General features: G+C 50.0%; 1 protein-coding gene across 4 annotated transcripts in view; it reads right to left on the minus strand.

Annotated features, from left to right (window-relative positions):
* Positions 1-1,662: 1,662 nt before the first annotated feature.
* Positions 1,663-24,588, minus strand: part of AP1M1 (adaptor related protein complex 1 subunit mu 1) — a 28,575-nt gene continuing 5,649 nt past the window's right edge. The window contains exons 2-13 of one of the 4 annotated variants that reach the window (XM_025457888.3): positions 24,432-24,588; positions 22,388-22,455; positions 20,588-20,718; positions 19,781-19,928; positions 18,176-18,211; positions 10,680-10,806; positions 9,478-9,620; positions 8,944-9,015; positions 8,382-8,540; positions 3,345-3,470; positions 2,677-2,752; positions 1,663-2,549 (exon numbers count right to left, since the gene is read on the minus strand). In XM_025457888.3, coding sequence (XP_025313673.1) covers positions 2,527-2,549; positions 2,677-2,752; positions 3,345-3,470; positions 8,382-8,540; positions 8,944-9,015; positions 9,478-9,620; positions 10,680-10,806; positions 18,176-18,211; positions 19,781-19,928; positions 20,588-20,718; positions 22,388-22,455; positions 24,432-24,588 — 1,266 coding nt within the window. In that variant the 3' untranslated portion in view covers positions 1,663-2,526. The remainder of the gene's footprint in view (positions 2,550-2,676; positions 2,753-3,344; positions 3,471-8,381; positions 8,541-8,943; positions 9,016-9,477; positions 9,621-10,679; positions 10,807-18,175; positions 18,212-19,780; positions 19,929-20,587; positions 20,719-22,387; positions 22,456-24,431) is intronic. The other 3 variants (XM_025457890.3, XM_049098186.1, XM_049098187.1) reach the window with 3 other exon arrangements.

Genomic DNA, 24,588 nt, shown 5'->3' on the forward strand with positions numbered 1-24,588 from the left:
CCCATTGAACTGATGTTTTCCCCCTTACTCTTAAGACAGCAGATTGAATTAACACATTTTCCAGCATTAAACCAACTTTGCGTATCTAAGATTTAACCTTAGACACAAGGTTATGTCCTCTGTATGCAGCACCACTTCCCCTCCAATTGTGTTTAGGATATTCACATCTATGCTCATCAGTGAGCTTCGTCTATAATTTTCCTGTTTCATATTGTTTTGAGGAAATGCTGGTCTCATAAAGTCAGTCAGGAAATGTTTCCTATTTTTCTACTCTTCAAGAGAGTTTCTTTCTTCCCCTAGATTGTTGGGTAGAGCTCTCCCAATAAAGCCATCTGGGCCCGGAGCTCTGACTGGCTCAGGTTCTTTAGCAGCTGTAGGACTACTCAGATTTTTACTTTCTTTTTGCGTCAGCTTTTGTCTTCTAGGAACTTACCCGTGTTGGTTAACGCTTTCAAGTGTGCTGGTACAAAGTCGCTCCCAGCGTCCTTAGCCTCCATTGGGGTCTTCAGGTGGCTGGGACAAGACCAACCCCTCCCCCAGGTGGCTGGAGCTTGGGGGCAGAGGCAGCCTGAATGTCCTGCCAGGTGGTAGCTGTCCTGCCCTAACCTCTTTCGTTTTTGAAAAGCTATAGTAATGTCTTTCGATCCCAATGAGTGCTACACGTGCCTCCTTTTCATTCTGATCCAACTTCCCAGCAGCTTTTGAATTCATGTTTTAAAAGAACCAACTTGTGGTTCTTTTTATTGAATGTTTGTTTTCTATTTCCTTCGTGTCTATTATTTCCTTCTTCCTAAGCTCTTAGGCTTCGTTGTTTCTTCTGACTTCTTGAGATGGATGCTTAGCCCATCATTCTTGGTCTTTCTCTTATACTAAATATCACATATATACATGCTAGTAACAGGAGGGGTTGCAGATAACCTTGTCCCAGGTGTCGCTGGGAATAGAGGGCCGCCTCCCCACTGTGGATGACCAACAGGGGCTCTGGAGGCTGCAGCTTGGCCTCCAGGGATGGCAGTGAGGATGGAAAAGGCTGTTGGAGCCAGAGTCTCCTGGAGGGAGACCATGCTGTGGATGTGGGTGTGGGCAGTGAGGGACCAGGCATCAAGGATGCCTCTAATGGCTCTCATCTGAGCCCTGGTCCCAGGCCATGTCTCTACTCAACGAGGGTGGGAGGCCAGGCTACTACTTGGGCTGATGCTCACCAGCCCTCCAAGGGGGAGCTGGGTGATATGGGAGAAGGACAGGGGAACACAGCCCTGAAGGTAAGAGGGGCTGAGCCAGGCAGGGCCAGTGGCACTGGGGGGGCAAGGAGTGTGAGGCAGGTGCCTGCTGGGGTAAGACAGGGTGCTTCCTGCCCATGTACCCACCATGATCCCCTCTGAGGACCAGGCAGCAGTTCTCAAGCTCTAGTGCACATGTGGAATCTGTTAACTGGTCTCCTGGGCCTCAATCCCAGAGACTGTCTTGGCAGGTCAGGGTGGATCTCTGGGTGTGCATTTCTAGCAAGGTCAAAGGGGACACTCATGCGGCCATTCTGAGGGCCATACCACTCTGAGGAAGACCATCGGGTCAGGGTGAGAGTTGATATGAGCCCTGTACCTGCCCCTGGTCACTCAGAAGGAGTCTGCTGTATGCTACACCAGAGGGAAGGCAGGCACCATGTTTAAGTAATGGAATTTAATGTAATTGTGACACAAACATAGACAGGGTGGCGGTGGGATGACCAAGCACAGATGTGGATGACCTGTGCCTCCAACCCTCTGAGGCCAGCAGTCCTTGCTGGACACCACTCCCTGGTGGACAAACACTGATGTGGCTGAGGGACAGCATCACATGGCACAGCTGACCCTGGGAAGGCACCTCCGCAGAAGCCTCAGGGAGGAGGCCAGGAGCCTCTGAGGAGCAGGAGCTGCTGCCACAGATGCCATGGCTGGGGTTGGCCAGATGTGGGAGGAAACCCAGCACCAGCCTTGCTGAGGAGGGTGGTGCACCCTCAGTAAGTGCTGCCCAAGAGCTTCAGGACAAGGGGCAGGAGGCGCGGACGGTGAGCTGCACGTAAACAACAATGAACGGACGAGACAGAACCGGGGAACAATCATGAACCTACAACATTCAACAGAATGGCACCCAAACAGCGGCCCTGCTGGCTGGGCCGGAGGCCGAGTGCAGCCCGCAGTCTGGTGAGTACTGCCCAGTCTCTGGGTGCCTGGGAGCTAGACAGCACAGGAGGCTGCATTTGATCTTGAGAGGGAAAGATTTTGTTCCCTTCCCTTCAAACTGACTGGGGGGTCAGAGACACAAGACTTCTCCAAGAGGAGCCTCTTTTGGGAGAAGCGACCTCAGAGACGAGAGTGGCAACGGCAGAGCAGATGCGCCTGGAAAAGGAGGGATCCCCAGGAGGAGCCAGGAGGGTGGCCAGCGGCCAGGGGCGCCCCTCCTCCACCCAGCAGGCTTGGCAGGTGCTTCCTCCCAGTCTTCCACCAGGAGCCCCAGCGCCAGGGCTGGGGGCGCTGGCCACAGAGCCCCTCACTGGGTCCGGAGCTGGTAATCTAGAATCAGGGAGGGAGGTGCTGGTTTTCTGCTCTGTACCCGAGGGGGAGGAGCCCCACCCTGCCCCCCACCCCACCCCGGCCCCCCCATCCCCACCCCCAGGGCTGCTCCACGTGCTGCACGCACCTCCGTTCTGAGTGATGTACCGGACCCATGGGAGGGCCTGGTAGCCGCTCTTCTCGATGATCTTCAGGTAGCGCACCTAGGGCAGAGGCAGCAGGGCCCTGAGCATGTGCTTGCTGCCTCCTCTCGGGCCCTGTCATTACCACCTCTGGGGCTGTGACAAGGAGTGAGCAAGCACAGGCAGCACGGGGGGCTGGGAGGGGCATGTGTCCACCTGCAGCATGCTGATGCCATAGGGGGAGGGGTCACTGCTAGCAGACATGGGAAAGAGCCAGGATGTGCACCTCCAGGCAAGGCCCTCCAGCAGCTTCTTGGGGCAGAGGGCCCAGAGTTCACTTCCCCTCGCAGATTTGTAGCGGACCTGGGAAACCATGGCCCCTGGTGGCAAGTATATAGACAGGAGAGGCTCAGCCTCTAGTTTTGGGAGTCAAAGGGATCTCTGAGCTTGGAGCTGAAGTACAAGGTCAGGTCTGAGTAGATAGGTGCAGGCCCAGGCTGGCCAGGGAGAGAGCCAGAGCCAGGGCAGCACTGCGGTGTCCCAGGACAAGCTGACTAGCCCCCCTGCCTGAGCTGGTTGCAAGGATGTCTGTCATCTGCAGCTCTCAGAGCCAGATGGACCCAGGGCCTGCCCAAGTCTGCTCTGGGGCCCTGGCAACCCTGGCCACACGTACCTGGATGCCAGAGGTAGTGAAGTAGGGGATCTCAAACTTGACGCTGATTGGGGGCTTGCCCTCCTTGTCCTCCGCCTCCACGCTGGGCAGGCCGAAGTGGGCCCGCATCAGGTACTCCTTGCCCCCCTGGAGGAGCAGATAAGGTAGACATGGTCAGGCCAAGGCCCCGGCCCCTCCTGGCCAACAGCTGCATCTGTCTAGAGAGTTCCAGGTTGCCCTGGCCACTGAGCCCCTCCCTGTGAGGCTGTGGTCACCCACAGTCTCAGCTCCTCCAACACACTTACACTTACCCCAGGCCTCACAGACTGCCCCACTAGCCATGCTGGGCAGATCTGAGGCATGCTGGGGAAAACTGGTAAACTCTAAGGATCAAGAGAGTTTCATAAGCTGTCAGGGAAAGGAGACTAGTTGCTTCAAGGAAGAGGGGGCACCCAGTGTACAGACTGTGCAGGTGCGGACCACTACGGGACACGTGGCTCCTCTGCCCAGGCCAGAGTCCGAGTGAACACCCCCAGGTGCCCAGTGTTCAGGCGGCATGTGGAAGTAAGGGGGAAAGGTCAAGGGAGGAGTGGTGAACAGGGAGAGGTATAACAAAAGTAAAAGACCATGGTTGGGGCTGACTGAGTTAGACTTGAGTCCTGCTCCCAGTGGGTAAGTAAGGGGGCAGCTCTGGCCCTGGAAGCTGAGCAAGGACTCTAGAGATGCAGCCTGAGGCAGGGCCAGGAATGACTGGAAGCCCTGGATAAGACTAAGGCATCTCGGTCTGGCTGTCCAAGTGCCGGTGTGTCTCATGTACAGCAGCCGGGAGTAGAGAGCAGATTTCTCGCCATACCCAGGGCATAGTACTCATCAATCCCTGGGGCTCTGGCAAGAGTGGCTGCTGACCAGGGCTGCTTCCACCCTGAGCAGAGCTGACCTTGTGCTTCTTGGGTAGAGCAGGGCAAAGTCATGGCTCCCCAGTGCCACACTTGTGCTCCCCTCCCCGGGATGGAGCCAGCCGGTGGCCAGTCTCTGCTCACCACCACCAGGGCCAGTGCGAGAGCGGGGACTCTGCCCAAGTCAGTGACATGTGCTGAATAAAGACTCTGGGACAATGAGAGGAGAATAATGTGCAGACAAAGCAGGCAGCAAAGGAATAAAATCAGCTCCATCAGCCTGTGTATGAGACAATAACCAGATCCCAAATCTGAGCCTTATAAAGACAAAAGGGAAAATGAAAGCCAAAGAACATGCAGAGGGCCAGGCCCTCCCAGCGGAGCAGTGGAAGTCTGCTCCCCTACCCTGGTGTCCATCATACTGATGTCAATGGGTTTAATTCTCCCATGAACGAGAAAGACCCACAGGCTGGCCCAAGACCAAAACACAGCTCTAGGCTGCAAAGGTGGAGAAAAGCTACCACAGTAGGAAGAATAGGTGAAGGCGTGCCAGCCAAGGGCAGACAAAACAGAGCAGGGCCTGCTGTCACAGAGAATTCAGGGCAAGAATTATAGGTGCAAGGGAGGGCAGGCCACGGTCCTAGAGGCTGCAGCCCTGTGATCTACAGGGAAGGTGTCACAGGCACCTATGAGTGCACCAACTAACACGGCAGCAACTTCTGATAAGCAGATGCTACATGAGATGTAAAGGGAACCAGAGGAAGGCAGAGCTGACCGGGTGGAAGCTGCCGCAGCATCACAACAGACCTTGTAGGTTCCCTACTCTGATAACAGAAGCTTATCTTCTTCTCAAGTGCATCTAAGGCATTTACAAATGCTGGCCTTCTGTTAGCACACAACAAACACTTCAAGAAATCCCAGAAGTGGAAACAGTAAGAATAACATTCTCTGGCCTCAGTGCTCCAAATTGGTAGTGAGGAGAAATGAAAATCAGAAGGCCTATCCCCTAGGAAATTTAAAAAGAACCATCAGGGCAGCCTGGGTGGCTCAGCGGTTTAGCACTGCCTTCAGCCCAGGGCATGATCCTGGAGACCCGGGATTGAGTCCCACGTGGGGCTCCCTGCATGGAGCTTGCGTCTTCTTCTGCCTGTGTCTCTGCCTTTCTCTCTACCTCTCTCTGTGTGTCTTTCATGAATAAATAAATAAAATCTTTAAAAAAATAAAAATAAAAAAAAAATAAAAAGAACCATCAGGGCACCTGGGTGGCTCAGTCGGCTGAGTGTCCGATTTATAATTTCAGCTCAGGTCATGATGTTGGGGTCCTGGGATCAAGCCCCGTGTTGGGCTCCGCACTCAGCAGGGGAGTCTGCTTGAGATTCCGTCTCCCTCTGCCCCTCCCCGCCATGCTCCTGCTCTCTTTCTCTCTCTCTCTCAAATAAATAAATAAATCTTAAAAAATAACAACCAACTCTATCCGATTACAGAATTTCTAGATGAGTAAGTCAAATATGGTGTCAGAATCAATGGGTTATACAGCTAAAGCAGGGCTCAGAGGAACATCTATGGCTTAAATTCTTGGATCAGTATAAATTTTAAAACAAAATCATCAAATGAAAATATGTAATCTGAATAATTAGAACAAAGAAAGGATGAAGAAATTTAAAGACTTATAAAAGAAAAATATTACAACAAAATTAAAAAGTAAATCTGGGAGAAAATAAAAGACAAGCTGCTAGACAGCCTTATCCAGGGAAACAGAAGGCCCAAATACACACAAGAAGAAAGAACAAGAGAGAAAAAAAACATCGCAAATAGAAAGAAAAAAAAAGATCACTTTCTCCAACTTTGCAGATAACTGTGAAAACTTGGTTAAGATGGATAATTTTGTTGTTTTTTTTAAAGATTTTATTTATTTATTCATGAGAGACACAGAGAGAGAGTCAGAGACACAGGCAGAGGGAGGAGCAGGCTCCATGCAGGGAGCCCGATGTGGGACTCGATCCCGGGACTCCAGGATCACGCCCTGGGCCAAAGGCAGATGCCCAACCACTGAGCTACCCAGGCGTCCCCAAGATGGATAATTTTGAAGGGAAATATAATCTGCCCAAATAGTCTCCAAGAGAAATGGAAACTCTGAATGGCCTGATTTCCACAGAAAAGATGGAGAAAATAGTCGAGATCCAGAAGGTCACACAGCCAAATTCTATCAGCCTTCACAGGACCAAATGATGTCCAGGCCACTTAAACATAAAACACTGTGCCAGTGTTTTGGTGAGTGGGGTCTTCTCTTCCACTATGTCTTCCAGCAGGTAGCTGGTGTTTGTGTGGTAACTTCATGCCCTGGTCCCTCCCTGGGGGCTGCACCCGAGAACTCGGACACCGAGTAGTTACAAAGTAGGTCCATCACTAACACCCAACAGACAGTGCACCCAAAAAATCCACCTCAGTTATGATCATCAAAGTGAAAATGTTATATACAATGTTATCCACAGAATCCAACGGTGCACTACAAAGAAAATATACCTCGACCAGGTGGAGTTTACTAAGATATAGGGATGGTCCAGCTCTACCTGCTGACAGATATGAAGGGGCATTTGGATAAGCCTGTTACCCATTTGTGCCCAAACCACAGTAAAGTAGGGCTGCACTGAGTCCATGGCCCAAAGCAGCATCATACTTGGAGGGGACCTGGAGTCTCTGGGAGGGGGTAAGACCAGGAGGCCACTGTCCACGGACACGTACAGGCCCTGGAGACAGCAGCCAAAGTCGGGAGGCTCAGAGCCAACAAATGCCCAAGAAGGGCAGAGGTGAAGGGAAAACTGTATCTGGCTGGAAATGATATAAAAGAATATCATATTCCTGTTTTTAACCCATAGGAACTGAAAGAAAAACTACCCTATATCGAGCCCCCATGGGATTTCACACCATTGGGGAGATGGACCTTTTAGTAAGTGATGTTCACAAACTGGATAACCATTTGGAAAGTAAAACTGGACCAATACCTCCCCCCATTTACCAGATCTAGCTCTGAAAGGACCTAAAATCTAAGGTGAAAATGCCACTGTACAGGTTCTAGAAGCAATATGGGTAAATTCCTTTATATCTAGGAATGGTGAAGCTTTCAAAGCATGACTTACAATTCAGAGGCAATAAAAAGGAAAAGACCAAGAAATCTAACTACATTAAATAATAATGAAACAAAGAAGCAATAAAAAAGGGTCACACAACAAAACTACCAGAAACAAAGCCAAAAGATAAACATTAAACTGAGGGAAACCATTTGCAACTTATATATCAAAGAAAAAGTGCTCATCTTACCCATATATAAAGAGCTCTTGGAAACCAAGAAAATGACCAAACCTGACAGAAAAATGAGCAAGAGACAGATGCTACAGTTTCTAGAGAAAGAAATGCAAATGGCTCTCAGATGTAAGAAAAGGTGCTCCAGGGCACCCGGGTGGCTCAGTCGATTAAGTGTCTGCCTTCAGCTCAGGTCATGATCCTAGGATTGAGCCTCACATCAGGCTTCCTGCTCAGTGAAGAACTTACTTCTCCCTCTCCCCCTTCCCCCCTATTTGTGGTCTTTGTCTCTTGCTCCCTATCTCAAATAAATAAATAAAATCTTTCTAGAAAAAGAAAAGGAGCTCCATCTTGTTTATAATGAGAAAACAACAGGCCATAATCAGCGCGGGAGCACACATCCACCTTCGTCTCTCTCGGCACTACTGCTGCAAACCCAGACTCAGTGCTCAAAATCCTGAACACAAGCCTGAACAGGCAGCTGTGCCAGCATGAAGTGCTCCACATTCCTGGAATTGGTGCTGGATTCCCAAAAGCCATGCTGCTCAGGCCTCAAGGCAGTCTGGTCCCCTCGAGGGAAGCTGAGCTCTGAACCAGTGTCAGAGAGAGAGAGCAGGGGTGGCAAGTGCTGCCCTGATACTGGAGACTGGCCCGTTCACACACAAGCTGCCTCTGCCAGCTCCAGCTTGCCCTCCTCGCTCTGCTAGTTCCTCAGCGCTCCATCCACTGGCCGCCCAAAATGCCCAGGTGGGGATCCTGGCCCTAGGCCCGGTTTCAAGGCTGCCATGCTGTGATGGGCACAAGGAGCAGGTGGGGTGTGGGCAGAAGTCAAGGGGGGCATCCCACTGAGAAGGGCACTCACCGGGAAGGACTTGATGGACCACACAATCTCGCTGTTCTCAGGGACCCATTTGACACTCCCCACCGTCGTCTTGAACTTGGGGGAGTCGGCATCGTTGGGCACAGGGATGTGGATCTCCACGTTGTTGGCCGTTGACCGCCGCTTGAACTGGCTCTTGGCCTGGAGACGAGGCCAGTGCAGCCAAGGTTGTGGAAAGCACAGCCCCTACCCTGCCTGCTCCCACTAGGGCCCTACTCCATTTGGCCTGGCCTGGGGGCCCCACCCAGCTGACCCCTGGTCCTCTAGGCACAGCTTACACCCTCTCACCACTCGAGATTCCCCCTATGCTCCCCAGTTCCCTTGGCCTTCAGGGCTCCCCATCCTTCCTTCTGGCTCACAGTGAGGCAGCACAGACATCAGCCACAGGCCTTATTTCCCAGGTGAAGGGGCACAGAGCCCCATGGTGCCCCTGTCCCAGTTAGGACCCTCTGCCAAAGGCCCTGAACAGGCAGGGCCATCCGCCGGCCCCCTGCTCTTACTGCCGTGGCCCCAGGCTGACACTGTGTACGGGATGCCCACGCACCTTGATCATGTACTCGATGCGGCTGTGGGAATGCTTTTCAATCACAGACTCGATCCATATCAAGGGCTTGACCTGTTGGGGAGAGAAGGTGGCACTCACACATGGTGATTTTACAGAGGCCCATCTCATAGAGGGGAAACAGGCTCAGGGCAAGGGACCATCCGCTCAGGTGTGAGCCCAGCACGCCACTGCCCAGGGCTACTGGAGGAGTGCATAGCCAGACTGGAATGGACGGAGTCTGAGGGGCCTCTGTGGAAATGCAGAGAACATCACTGGGGCTGCCCAGAATGGGGTCTGGCCCCTCAGAAGGCTCAGAGCCCCAAGTGATTGAACATGGGCTCTGTGGAGCCTGGGCAGTCCATGGGAGCTGTTACCTGCCCTGTCACCTGGTGGATGTGAGACTCATTCTGGAGGAGACTCTCACTATCCACCCACTGGGGAGGAGATAGGAGCCTGTGTGGGGCCTCCACACACTGCCCCCTGCTGCCTGAGTGGAAGCCCACCCCAGGGGCGGGTGCCTGTGGGCTCACTCACGTGGGTGTTGAGACGGTAGGACATGAGTTCAAACTCGCCATCGGGAGGGATGAAGGAGATGGTGCGGTCATTCTCGAAGCGTGAGAGTCGCACACACTGGTGGAACTTCACATCTTCCAGCTCCACAGACTTGCTTTTGCCACCTGAGGGGAGGTGGTGTAAGGGTGGGACAGACCTTAGGCCCTCTGGCTCATTGTCAGCAACACTCCCATTGCCTGGGGCTTACCCTGACAGAGCAGAGCTGCCTCAAATCTGTGGGTCATGATGCCAAGGGGCCTGGGTTCCCAGACCACCTCTCCTGTCCCTCCTCAGCTGCTTGGAAGCTTTGTTGCATCCTGACACTGGGCACAGGCTGAGCAGGGCTGGGCGGCCTGGTTCACTCTTGAGTCCTTAGCAGCTAACCCAGGATCTAGCCAGGGCTGCTGCTCTGGGCATGTTTGGTGAATGACTAATAGACTGGGCTGGGGAGGCAGGGCAATGGTTCAGGGCTCCCAATGTGCCCTGGCCCCATCACCATCCCTTGGGTTCTGGGTTCCTGTCTTAGTTTTCCATCCTGTAGAGGAGCTGTGCAGGGCGGGCCCAGCCAGGGAAAGGAGGTATCCTGATGGGCCAGTACTGGAGAGGCCCTCGGTCCTGCTGCTATGGAGGTAGGTACGATGGTGCAGCCACTGCTCCTGAGGCTGGTGGGCCAGGAGTAGGCTGGGAGATGGGTGGTCCAGTTTGTAAACACAGAACCTCAATAAACTGGGTCTGTGGGGTCACTATGGCCCCTTCCCTACCACAGGGAGTGCTACATCCAGGCCGGGTGGTGGGAGCTGCAACCACTGTGTGTGGCCTTCCAACAGCCCAGACCCAGCGCCCTGTGTGGGGGGCAGGAGCTCCACAGGAAGGGGAGAGAACAAGGCCTAACCTTGAGGCCATAGCTCCCTTCAAGGTGGTGTAGGCGGGGCTGGTGGTGTAGCTGCATGAAAATCTAAGGCAATGGCCTATGGGATGGTGAGGGGACTTGATTTTGGGAGCTTTGCTCTTCTGTATTTTCTATGTCCCGGTATCGATTTATTAGTTTCCATGGCTGTCTTACACACAACGTGAAGATGTTTCTAATGCAAGTGCTTGAGATATATGTGTTCCCTCATGCAGCTGAATATCCCCTCAGCTCCGTTTTGGCCACGGGAACGCAGTGGGGGTGGCAGGGTACTCACGGCCCGTGTTGTCGAAGAGGACCTTGTCATTGAGGCCCAGGCGCAGCTCGGGCATGCCTGACAGGAAAACCCGCATCTTGATGGAACCCACGATCTCGCTGCGCAGTACGTTGCCATTGGCACTGACCTAAGGGGTGGCGAGGCAGGCGTGAGGGGAGGTCCCCATGTACCAGCTGCCCCATTCTCGATGCCCTTCTCACCATCCCCTGAGCTGGGCCAGCCTCTCCTGCCTCCCATCCAGCTTCATGCCGGGGTCACAGAGGCCAACACGTCGGCCCTGCCTGCTTGGCCTCAGGCACACCTGGTGGCGACTCTACCCGTGTTTGCTCACCCACCAGGCAGGCCTCTCAGAGTGGGCCATAAACTGCTTTTCTTAAAATCTGTTTTTCCATGTGGGGCCTGAGGAGACCACCCAGCCAATATGCCCTACTTCCTAAAGCTGGAGCTTCCGGGGCCTTGACCCCTCCCTCAGGGGTGCCCTGAAGTCTGATACCATTGATCCAAAGTAACAGTGTACAGTCACGGTAGTAACTGACTGAGCCTTTCCTCTGTGCCAGGTGGGGCTCTGTGCACCTCAACAGCCTTCAGGGCAGGGCTAGGACCCTGGCGACCCTCTATCTCATGTGCAGACCCAGAAACATCTGAGCACGATGAGAAAGGCAGAGCAGGCCAACAGCCAAGTCCTGAGACTGTCCTCAGGAAGCCAGGGTATGGAACACCTCTTCACATGCCCATTTTAGATACAAGGACACTGAGGCACAGAGCGGAGACTGCACGGTGGCTGGCACAGGCGCTGTGGCCACAGGTGTGACCACCACTCCAACATCACTATGTCCATACCCACAGGCGAGAGCAAGGGCTGCAAACGCAGGGGCCTTGGGGCCACACGGGCCACTCCTCAGAGGTGCCAGTCACATTCACATAGTGGAGGGGGCCCAAGTTGCCTATTTCTGTAGAGAAGGAAGACTCTGACCAGCCTTTACCTCAAGTGTTTGGAAAGCACCTCACGCACATCCACTAGAGCCCTTTACCTCTGAGGGAGGCAGAGAACTGAGGCTCTAAGTAGATGACAGCCCCAGGAAAGGCACAACACAGGACAGAAGGCCCTGCACGGTCTACCTTCATCACCCCGTTGCTCACTATACTCTGGCCACATTGGCCTCTCACTGGCCCCACCTGGCAGGCAGCTCCCTGACCCCACAGCACACAGCGGCTGCTCTTCCTCCTCTGCCTCTTACCAGTTCTGTCTGCCTGTCCATCTCTGTACCCCCTCTGGTGGGGAGGGGGTGTTGGGCTGCTCACTGCTGGGTGAGCACGAGCACAGCACCCAGGGCCAGGAGGTCCTCAGAGAGCACGTGCAAACGTGGGCCCTCGCTGGCTAGCCAGGCGGCTCTGGCACTCTGCCTGGCCTTACTCAGGGCGCCCTGCATGCTCCCAACTGTGACTGCTCCTAGATTTGGAGGGCTGTCTTCCCCTTGGGGAGTAGGGCCTCACAGCCCTCTATAACTGAGCATGTGAGGTTCTGGATGCTGGGAAGGCAGGCTCAGGAAGGCGAGCAGGGAAACCGTGCAGCCCACAAAGCTAATCTCAGCCCTAAAGTCAGCAACCAGGATGGTGGGCACAGAAGAGATGTTTGTTGAGCTAAGTACACCCCGACGTCCAGATTACCAGAATCTGTCTGCCAAAGTTGACTCGGCTGCCAGCTCTGCAACCAGACGTAGGAAGATGGTGTTCCAACACATCTGGGATGCCCACAGCTGCCATGTGCCGTCCCGTGTGGGGAAGAACAGCAGTCCTTGGGGCATAGCCACATGCTGGGGTGTACTGTGGCTGGACACCCCTTGAACTCCTAGCACTTTCACAGATAGCTATTTATAAGCTGCTCTTTGGGATCTGCTTTTCTACCCCACGATACTCTAGAGCCAGAGGGACCACATTCTGGGCTCAATAAACAATTCAAACAAAGGTCCTCAGACAGGAGGGGCATGTGGTTACTGAGGCCACTGTCTTGCTCCACACCTTAGAAAATAAGAAAGCAAACATGCTTATATTAAGTCCACTGGCAGAATCTTTTGGGGAAGTGCTCTCAACAATTCCAAGATTGGGCCCTCACCCCTCTAGGATTCCCACCCCCGTATGGGAGATGCCCCAAACACACACCTGAGGATGAGGAGGCTCTCTCATTTCTGCACTGTCTGCAGCAGCTGGAAACAGCACACCCAAGTGGGCCCCACAAGCAAGGCACATGATAGGATTGGCCCAGTCATGGTAGTCTCCCAGGTGAAAACAAAGCAGGCTGCAGGTGACATGGGGTCGGCCTGCATCTCCTTTCCTTGCTGCGGACTACAAGGACAAACTTGGGCAGGGTGCACAGGCAACCATGGGAGACTAAAAGGCAGAGCACGTGGATCTGGGAAGAGCCGCTCTAGGAGGAGTGCCCTCCCTACCTCCCCTGTCTCCCCCACTGTGGGAACGTGCAGAGGAAACCTGGAAATGGAAGTGAGCACTGGGGTGTATACTGAGCTTGCGGAAGCTTCTAGCTCTGGCTTCAGGGCCAGAAGGGGAACTCCTGCCTCTTTGAGTGAGTGCAGAAATCCCCTAAATCCCCTCTTCTGTCTGTTCTCTCACACCCAGGCCCCAGGCAATCTAGCTCCTGTTCCCAGAGGGTGGGACAAACCTGGGATGTTGCGGACTGGAGACTACAGGCAAGCATGACAGAATGGGGATCTAGAGCCCCCAGTTGGTCACATAACCAAAAGGGGGTGCCCCAGGCAGCTGGAAAGTGCCAGAAAAATAGCAGAGAATGAGGAGCTCAGGAAAACAAACCCATGCAGTTGTTTATGTCTCCAGGGCTCTCTAGAACAGGGCTTGAGTAACTGTGCTCCTAATTAGTATGCCAAAGATTTTGAGAAACAAACTGCACAGTCTTAGACTGACCACTGGGCGGTGCCTACTCTGGATAAGCTCAAATAGCAAACAGCAGGAAAGCTTCGAAAACAACTGATACTCATGGCCCATAGATTGGGGGTTGCAACTTGTGACCCAAACCTAACTGGGATAACTGTCAGCTGAAACACAAATATTGACATTTTGGAGATAATCTAAATAAGACCTAACATCCTATAATATTCAAAAAGTCCAGGATCTAATCTATAACACTCAGCATACAAAGAACAGTGACAATTTTAGCTCCCGTGAAAAATACAGTCAACAGGTGCCAACGCTGACAAATACCTTAAACAGCTAGGTAAAAGTCACAAACTCCCTGGCAAAAAAAATGTTAAAATAGAAAGTCTCAGCAGAGAAATAGACTACAGGAAAAAGAATCAAATGGAAATTTTAGAACTTAATAAATGCAATGACTAAAATACAAAACTTGCTGGATGGACTCAAGAGCAGAATTAAGACAAAACAGGAAAGGGTCAGTGAACCTGAAGACAGATCAAAAGGAATCATCTAATTTTAACAACAAAGAAAAAAGAAAAGATGGGATCAAATGAAAAGAGCCTAAGGGCCCTGGAGACACTAACAAATGGTCTAACATTCATGTCCTGGAATCCAAAAACAAAGGAGTAAGAGTAAAATGATGCAAACCTATTTGAGGAAATACTGGCTGAAAACATCCCAATTTTGGTAGAAGACATAAACCTGCATATTTGAGAAGCCAAACAAATCCCAAACAGTAGAAACCCAAAGATATCCATACCCAGACACATCATAATCTATCCGCTGAAAATGAAAGACAAAGACAGAATCTGGAAGATATCCTGAAAAAAACAATGTGTTACCTACAGGGGACATGGATTCGAGTGACTGTGGATTTCTCACCAGGAAGCATGGAACCCTGAGGGAATGGCAGGACACTTCCAAGGTGCCAAAGGAGAGCTGTCAACCCAGAATTTGATATCCAGTCAAATATCCTTCAGAATGAAGGTGAAATGAAGACATTCTCAGATGAAGGAAAACCAAGTAGATCTGTTCCAAAAGAAATGCTAAAAGCAGCTTTTTAGGTGGAAGGGACATGATCCCAGAAGGAAACCTGGAAAATCAGGAAATCAAGGGAGAGCGACGGAAGGGGCAAATGTCTGGGTTACATCAGAGACTGTTATTATTCTCCTCTTGATTGCTTTCAAGTATGTTTGAGAATTGAAAGCAAAAATCTTAATATGGTCTGATGTGGTTTCCAATGTATCTAGACGAATATATGGACAACTCTAGCATCAAGGGGTAGAAAAGTTTCTGGATTCCAACTGAAGTGGTAAAATATTAATTCTAAGTAGACAATGAAAAGGTAAGTATGCATTTTAATACAGCTACTAGAAAAACTATACAAAGAGGTATAGTAACAACCACAGTGAAGAAACAAAATGGAATGCCAAAAATATTCAAACAGACCATAAAAGGATAGGGGAAAAAAACCCCAAAGGAATGAAAAATACAGGGAACAAAAAGAAAACAAATAATAAAACGGAGAATTTAATCTAACAAATTAATAGTTATTATAAGTTTGAATGCTCTAAACTTATCAATTAAAAGACAGAGACTCCCAAAATAGATTTCAAAAAATGACCCAGTTTGAGCAGCAGGTAACATATGGAAGTGTTTAATCACTATCCTGGACAGCTGAAACTAATACTATATGGTACCTAACTGGAATTTAAATAAAAACCTTTAAAAAATGACCCAGTTATATGCTGTCTACAAAATAATATGATGCAGTCAAGTCAATAATAAAAAGATACAGTGCCTGGCTGGCTCATCAGTAGACCATGTGACTCTGATCTGAGGGTTGTGAGTTTGAGCCCCATATTGGGGGCAGAGGTTACCAAAATATAAAATCTTTGAAAATAAAATAAAAGGATTAGAAAAAGAAGTAAAAGGACAGAAAGACATATAATGTGTAAACACTGATCAAAAGAACTCTGGAGTGAAAATATTAACAGCAAAATAGGTTTTTGAAACAAAAAATTTACCAGGGATAAAGAAGGACATTATATAATGATAAAAGAAAGGGTTGGTTCACCAAAGAAACATAAGAACCTGAAATGTGCTTGTACCTATCAGCACAGTGCTGAAATTTGCTAAGCAAAGACATAATTTATAATTAATAGCTGAAGCTTTTAACACTGTCAGTAATAGGTAGAACCAGTAGACAGAAAATTAGCAAAAAAAAAAAAAAAAAAAAAAGCTAGAAGAATTGAATATCACTACTCAAATAACAGGATTTAATTGGCATTTATAGAACACTTGCCCCAACAACAGCAAAATATACTTTTTTTTTCAAGTGCATATGGAACATTCACCAAGACAGATCATATTCTGGGTCACTAAAATAAACTTTAACAAACTTTAAAGAATTGACATTACAAAAAGTATATTCTTAGACAATAATGCAATTAGATTAAAAACCAGTGACAATAAGAAAACAGAAAAATCTGCAAACATTTAAAAATTAACATACTTTTTGTTAAATAATCCATGTGTCAAAAGGAAGTCTCAAGGGAAATTTGAACATACGCTGAACAAAAATGAAAATTCAACATACCAATTATGGGATGCAACTAAAGAATTACTTAGATGTTTATAGCATTAAATATTTATATTAGAAAAGAGGAAAACTTTCAAATCAGTATCTTCAGTTTCCAACTTAAGAAATGAAAAAAGGAAGAGCAAAATAAACCCAAATCACAGAGAAGGATACAATAGTGCTAAGATCAGAAATCAATGAAACTGAAAACAGAAAGACAACAGAGATAAATCAATGAAATAAAAAACCAATTTTTAGTAAAGATCAATAAAATAGGTGGCTCTCACAAGACTGACAAAGAAAAATGACATAAATGACCAATATCAGGAATGAAAGAGAGGACATAAGCACAGACCCTGCAGACATCAAGAAGATTCTGCAGACATTAAAGGGAATACTACAAAAAACACTATGCACATAAACTCAATGACTTTGATAAAACGGACCAGCTTCTTAAAAATAAACTACCAAAACTCAACCAAGATGAAACCAAAAACCTGAATCGTATAACCGTTAAGAGGATTGAAATTTGTAGTTAAAAATATGCTGAAAAAGGAATGCATGGGTGTATCTGTTGGTTAAGCATCTGACTCTTGCTTTTGGCCTAGGTCATGATCTCAGGTTGTGAGATTGAGCCCCACACTGGGCGTGGAGCCTACTTAAGATTCTCTCTCCCTCTCCTTCTGCCCCTCCCCTCTCTTAAAAAAAAAAACCTGAAAAAGAAATTTCTAGACTCAGATAGTTTCACTATCAAATAAATTAATTCTACCAAATAAAATTAAAAATATACAATTTACGATACCTTCAAAAAATGAAATACTTAGGTATAGCTCTAAAGAAAATGTATAGGTAGTAAAAACTACCAAATGTTGATGACAGAAATCAAAGATGACCTACCTAGAGAGAAAAAGACACATACAGCGTTTTTGGATTGTGAAGCTTAATATACTAAAGATAACAGTTTTCTTCCATACTGATTAATACAGTTATTTAATAAAATAACAATTAAAATCCCAGTAGGATCTTTTTGTAGATAGAGACAAGTTGATTCTACAATTTTATACAAAGGGACTAAATAGCTACAACAATTTCAAAAAAGAAGAATGTTGGAAGAATCACATAATCTGATGGAGACGTAATAAAGTTACAGTTATCAAGACAGTGTGGTATTGGCAAATAAACAGATACACAGATCTGAGGCCAGATATAGACTTGCATGAATATGGTCGATTGCTTTTTGACAAAAATACAAGAGCATTTAATGGAGAATGGGATGGTTTTTTCAAAAAATTATATTGGAACAACTGCAAAACACTGTTCTACATGCAAAAATAAATGCATATAAACCTCGTACCTTATGTAAAACTTAACTCAAAATGATCATGGATCTAAATGTAAAACTACAAAACTATTAGAAGAAATTCAGGAGAAAACCTGTATGACCTTAGATTTGGTGATGAGTTCTCAGACATGGCACCAAAGGCACACATCAAAAAATCGGTAACTGGACTTTCTCAAAGTTAAAAACTTTTGTCCTGTGAAAGATACTGCACCAAAAGAATGAAAAGACAAGTGACAGACTAGAAGAAGACATCTGCAAATCACATATCAGATGAGAGATTTATAATCCAGAATATATAAAGAACTTTCAAAATGCAACAATCAGAAAACAAACAACCCAATTTAAAAATACTCAAATGACATGAAAAGACACTTCTCCAAAGATGATATGTGGATGACAAAGGAAGCACATGAAGAGGTGTTTAACATCATTAGCCATTAGGGAAATTACAAATTAAAGCCATGATAAGCTAACACGACACACTGATTAAGATGGCGAAAATTAAAACACCGATCAAGGATGTGGAGCAACCAGAATGTTCATCCACTGCTGATGAAAAGGCAAAGATGGTGCAGTCACTCTGGAAAACGATTTGGCAGTTTCTTATAAAGTTAAACATACACTTACCATATGACCCAGCAATCCCACTCCTGGGTGTTTTCCCTAGAGAAATGAAAACTTCTGTCTACACATAAACCTGGATGTGAAACATTTATAGCAACTCTATTCACAACTGCCCAACACTGGAAAAAAACCCAAAAGTCCTTCAATAGGTTGAATGGGTAAACAAGGTATGCTTCAGGATATAAAATAAATATAAGAAGAAACAAACTTCTGGTAAACGTAGTAACTTCGATCTATCTCAAAGACATTATGCTAAGTGGAAGAAGCCAGGGACGCCTGGGTGGCTCAGTGGTTGAGCATCTGCCTTTGGCTCAGGGCGTGATCCTGGGATCCGGGATCAAGTCCCACATTGGGCTCCTTGCAGGGAGCCTGTTTCTCCCTTTGCCTGTGTCTCTGCCTCTCTCTCTCTCTCTCATGAACAAATAAATAAAATCTTTAAAAAAAAAAGGAAGAAGCCAGACTCAATAGGCCACATACTGTACAATGCCATTCATAGGACAATCTCAAAAAGACAACATTCTAGAGTTGTCCTCCTTATCTGCAGGAAATATGCTCCAAGACCCCCAGTGGATGCCTGAAACTGCAGACAGTACCAAATCCTATATATACTATGTTTTTTCCTATATAGATCTCTAATAAATTTTAATTTATAAAATTTAATTTATAAATCAGGCACGGTAAGAGATTCACAATGAATTAATTGTGACATGGGACAATTAGAACAATATACTATAATGGGACAATTAGAAAAATATACTATAATAAAAGGTAAGTGGATGTAGTTTCTTTCTCTCTCAAAACACCTGATTGTACTGTTACCCACCGTTCTTGTGATGATGTCAGAGGACAAAGCGCCTACATGACAACGTAAAGTGAGGTGAATGACATAAGCCTTGTGATGTAGTGTGAGGTGGCCACTGACCTTCTGACAATAGTCAGGAGGAGGACATTCTGACTGAGGACCATGGCTGACTGGGGAAGAGAAACTGTGCAGTGCCAGGGACTGGAATGGTGGCTGCCAGCAGTGGGGGGAGAGGCGGAAGGGTCAGACTGCCGAGGGCGGCAGTAGGGAGGGCTTAGAGGGGATGTAGCTCCTGATTATGGCACTGGGGTACAAAAATCTGTACATGTGCAGAAATTAACAGAAAAGAAGGTCAATTTTATTAGTGAAAATTTAAAAAATAAAAGGAAAAAGCAAACATACACAAACAACAATAATAAAACAAGTTGCAGAACCACATCCTACGCTCTCGGCTTCATGGAAAGAACAGTGCATGTTTGTGAATTTACAGAATGAGGTCCAAAAGGATGCTAATAAATCTTAAATGAGGTGGTCTTTCTGAAAATGGAACACTCTGCTAACTCTCCACACTGCTTTAAAGAGTGACAGCCACGATGTGTCTGCACGGATTCTAAACAGGAACACAAGCTAGTGGAGAGAAAAGAGGCTCAGCCATGAGTGGCCTAAGCTGAACCCTGCTGATCTGCTGTCATAAAGAAAGTAAATGTCTCTCAGCGCCTTGCTAGTTTTAAAAGTCCCAGTGCTTTTATTTCAACCATGGAAAAGACAAAATTTTTCTGAAAGAAAAGGAAGGAAAGGAAGCCTACCAAGAGGTTGACAGACTCGATGACATCCAAGAACACCTCGTTCTTCCGGTACTTGATGCCCTCGGACCGCCAGGACACTGCATTGGTGACAGTGGCTGGGGGCCTCGGGGCCCCCGTCTCCAGCTTGTGGCCTTCCTGAGTGATGTACCTGTGGGACCGTGCCAAGAGTTAAGGAGTTCAGGCACTGACATTTTGAAAACATTCCCTCCCTAGAGCAGGTTCCAGAAAAGGCAGGCTCTGGTTTCACCTGAGCTGTTTAATACAAGAATATCTTACAATGTGTCCATAAAGCCCTGACAAACTTGAGTTACAATGAGCATAGAGTGTTCATTTTTCACTTGAGGGATGGTGCAAGGAGGGGACCTGAATTTGCTCTTCTGCTCGATGTGCAGAGGGGACTGACCCTTGGGGGAGAAGCTGGTGACCCCAATACCACTTGGGGAACAACAGGTGTGAGATGTGGGCCAGTTATGTGGCTTCTCTGAGTGCCCCTCTGTGCCATGTGAAACAGGGAGCAGCACTCCAGACTCTGAAAAGAGTGAAGGGGAAGTGCTCGCATGGGAAGTCCTTAATTCACCTGCCCCCAAGTGTGAAGCACACGACTGCAAAGAAGAATGTGCTTTTCTCTCATGTAGGACGGTGGAAACAAATATTGGTGACTCCCGAGCGACAAAGCATTTAGTGCACGGCCTAGCACCAGGGGGGACACTGAACTGCCGAGAGCCTACAAACGCCCCAAGGGATGGGTCAGGGTGGCAGCCCACAATGTGCTGTCGCCAGGCCTGGGTCCCTGCCCTGCCCACTCACTCCTGCAGGATCTTGCTGTCGGTGGTCTGGGGGTAGCCGAAGTCCATGAGCTCGTCCAATAGCTCGTAGATGATGACAAAGTTGTCTCGGATGCTCTCCTCCTCCAGCTCCTTGAAGTACTCTGAAAACACCTGCGGTGCAGACGGCAGGAGCGGCAGATGGGTGAGCCAGGGTGGAGGATGGGGAGCACCTGCACAAAGCCACCTGTCCTTTGTGCCCTAGATCCCACAGCCCTCTTGCCCACAAGCTGCATCTGCCCATGTGCCAGGCCTGGCGACAAGCCACAGATTAGGCCCTGGGCTCAGGGATCACAGGCAGGACGACAGCACTGGCTGACTGAGAGGCAGGAAGTGGGCTGTAGGCAGTGCAGGCGTCCTCAGGGGGCCTGGGAAGAAGCCCTGTATCTCCACCTCTGAGGACCTCTCCTCTCCTCCCTGACAGCCCCTCTACCCCCGCCCCTGGTCTAGGGCCCCATCTGAGCTTCTCTTTAATCCCTGTTCTAACTGTCACCCTTTGCCTCTGAGTCACAAGTGACTCAGGTGAGGGCCAAGAGCCACTGGGGACAGAAGTAGCAGTTCTTCCAGACTCTGCCAACTCCCCTGAGCTGCGGACACATTTCCTCTGGTTCAACAGAAGATGAAGAGGATCAGAGAAGGGAAGGGAGAGAAGTTTCATTGGCACGAACACTGAAGGAAAATCACTGAGGCAAAAAGGAAATGCCAAACGCAGCGGAGAGGACCTTCCCTCTTCCCCTGCCCCCTTGTGGTCCGATGGTGCCCCCCTGCACTCCAGGACCAGCTGCTGGGCCTCTACTCAAAGTCACTCCTATAATGGCCTCACTGCTCTGGCACAAATGCCTACACCCTAGCCCACACTTAGGGCTCCCTGGGGGGACACATGCCCTCCTGCCCCCATGTCCTCATCATCCAGACTGGCTCCCGTTCCCCTTTATTTAAGGCAAGTGGCTCCTGGCTAACTGCACATGGCACCACCTGAGGGACAACAGCTCTCCTTGGCCCATGCCAGGCTTCCTGGGTCCCATCCTCCACTTTCTTCAACCCCACAGCCCCTGCTCCAGCCAGGCCCTTCCATTTCTCCTCTGGAAGCCTATGGCAATGTCCTTACTGGCCTCCCTGCCGCCCTCAAGTTCCTCCTCCACTTCTCAGCCAGCCAGACAACCTCAACCCTAATCAGGTCTCGTCAGTCTCCTGCTTCAAGTCCCCCACCATCTCCCATCAGGCTGGAAACGAAATCCGAATTCCTCACTGGGCCCTGTGTGCCTCCGACCCCCTAGTCCAGCCCCGCCTACCTGGTTGACCTCAGCCCAGTATCCCGGGCACACTGGGCAGCCTGAGGTCCCCCAACCCCACCATACCACATGCACTCCTGCCCCAGGGCTTTTGCACCTGCTGCTCTTACCACTTCTCCATCTCGGAGCAGAATTTGGTTCTGCCCTCCTCCTGGCTAGCCTACCTCCCTAAACTCTGACTCTCAGGTGGTCATGTTCCACCCTTCCACAGCCAGTTGCAGGGCACAGCTGTCCCTCTGGGGTCAGGGTGCACTGACCTGTCATGAGCTCCACCTCTTGCTCACTTTCCTCTCCTCACCAGCGTAGAGGAACAACTAAGGCCATAAAATCCCACACACGGGGCAGGTGGAGCTCCCCTTTCCCATTTGCTGGGGCTCCAGCCCTACTACTCCCTAGGGAGGCTGTAGCCCTCGGGTGGCCAGTGTGGGTGGAGGCCTGCAGCAGAGCCAGGCCTATGGACACCCCTCCAAGGCCCCTGTGGCTCAACTCACCTGTACCACCTTATAAAGGAAGGAGAACACCAGCGACACACATGCATTCTTCTTGGACGTGGCAACCACTGCATGGCGGCCACAGTTAAGGAGTGTTCAGAGGCATGAACAGGCCTAGCAGACCCCGATGCGCAGCACAATCTTGAAAGGACCCCCACCTGCACCCCAGGCTCAGAGCCTCCCTCGCCCCAAGCCCCAGCCATTCACTTGGCCTTCAGCAGGTTACGGAGCTTATGGTCTGAGCCAGGCCTGGGACACAGTAGTTAGCAGATGTGGTCTCAGCTACAGGGGAGTCCTCAATGACAAAGAGGCAGCAGGGGGCTGGGGATGAGGGGCTGTCCCGAGGAGGGGATATCTGGGCTGAGAGCCAAAGTCCGGGGTGCCAGTGGGGGTGCACCTCAGGTGGGGTGAACAGCCCAGGGTGGGGAGGCAGTGTGGCTCATTCTGGGAGCAGAAGGCAGGACCACAATTGGTCCTTCCCCCAAAGCTTATGTGACTCTCCTGAGGTCCAGGGCTCCCAAGCTAGGCTCCAGTGGAGGCAGCCAGGGCCAACACTGGCTCTCGCGCTTCCTGCAAGCCTTGGCTCCTAAAGCAAACCTTTTAAATAGAAGCTTCATTTTCTTGCTTATTTGATGGAGGCCCAACAATGGATTCACTGAGGTGATGTGTGTAAAGAGTGTGGCACAGACTCTCCCTCCCACACAGGGGAGGGTCCCTCAGGGGGACAGTATGTGCTGGACACTTCCTGTTCCTTTCCTTATAGGGCCTCAAGCCACCCGGGGAGTCTGGTTCCTCCACTGCAGGCCCGTGTGCTATGCCCTGGATGTGCCCGGTCATGACACGCCTTGTGGCCCTAGTGCTGTGATATGAGAGCCAGGTGAAAGGGATGGCAGGGGCCAGTCCACCACACTTCCTGCAGAGAGTGGAGACACAGAAAATGGATGCTGGGCTAGTTGAAGCAGTGCTGGCTTCCTCCCTCCAGCCTGGGACCACATGCCTGTCAGGCACTTTCTAAGGAGGGGTAGTGGGCACCTTCAGCTCTCATGGCTGTACCCTGCTGGAAACTATTACCCAACAGCGGAACTAGGGAGCAGGAAGGGGGTGCCATGCAGCAGCACCCCAAGGGATTGAGCCATTGCCATCTCCTCCCTGGCTGCCCAGGCATGAAACTGGGACCCAATTGGAAACTGGTCAGACGGCTCCTACTGAGCTCACACCACCACCACCTGCACACCTGGGAGCCACCGCCCAGACCCAGGGTGGCTTCACAGACAGCCAACTCCCAGGTTACAGGCTGCCAGCGGTACTCTGTAGAGCTGCCCCTCACAGGCCCTCTGGAGAGAGGGGAAGGAGAAAGAGAGGCTACAGGGGCTGGACCTTAGGCGGCCAGACGAGGGTCACAGGCCAGGACCTCCCTCATTGTAATGTGCACGCAAGGCTCGAGGGATGACCCCAGCTTCCTCGTCCCCTCCCCACATTAACTCTTGTCCCCTACAGTCTGGCTTCTGCTCAGCAGCCAGGAACCTTCAGAAAACGCAAATCTGATTTTATGTCACCCCATCTGCCTGAAACCCTCCAAAGGCTTCCTGTCAAAAGTGACGGCCTATGAGACCCCTTGGTGTTGCTGACCACTTGGGCCTCATTCCCACCATACCCCACTTGCCTGCCCTTCCCCCTCCCCCGATGCTCTAGCCACCCCTACTGTGGCTTCCAGAATAAGCTTCACTTCCCCTTTGCAGAGCCTTTTCCCAGGCCTATGGCTCCTGGTGTCTGCCCACTGCTCTGGATAGTGGATACATGGTCTTCCTGCAGGTCTCCTCCAGGTGTCCCTTCTCAGAGAAGCCCTCCTGGATCCCCAGACTACCTGAGGTCCCCTGCCATACCCTCTCCTCTCCCAGCGCCCATCACACTTGTTACTGTCTGTTCCCTGCTCATCTCCTCAGGCCGCGGGGAGCTCCAGGAGGGTGTGCCTGAACCAGCCCTGGGCCTGCACATGCACAAGCCCAAATGGAAGGCCCCTGGGGGCTCCCCCGCAAAGGGATACGATACAGATTGTTGTGCTTGATCCACATGAAGCGGACACCCCCGTGGGCCAGGATGGGCGACAGCATCCCTTCCTCCTCCTTCTCCATCAGGATAGGCATGAAGTGCTCCACCTCCGACATGTCCACGTCACCGCGGTAATTCCGGCAGATGAGCAC

This window comes from Canis lupus, chromosome 20, assembly GCF_003254725.2.
Source record: "Canis lupus dingo isolate Sandy chromosome 20, ASM325472v2, whole genome shotgun sequence".
NCBI lineage: Eukaryota > Metazoa > Chordata > Mammalia > Carnivora > Canidae > Canis > Canis lupus.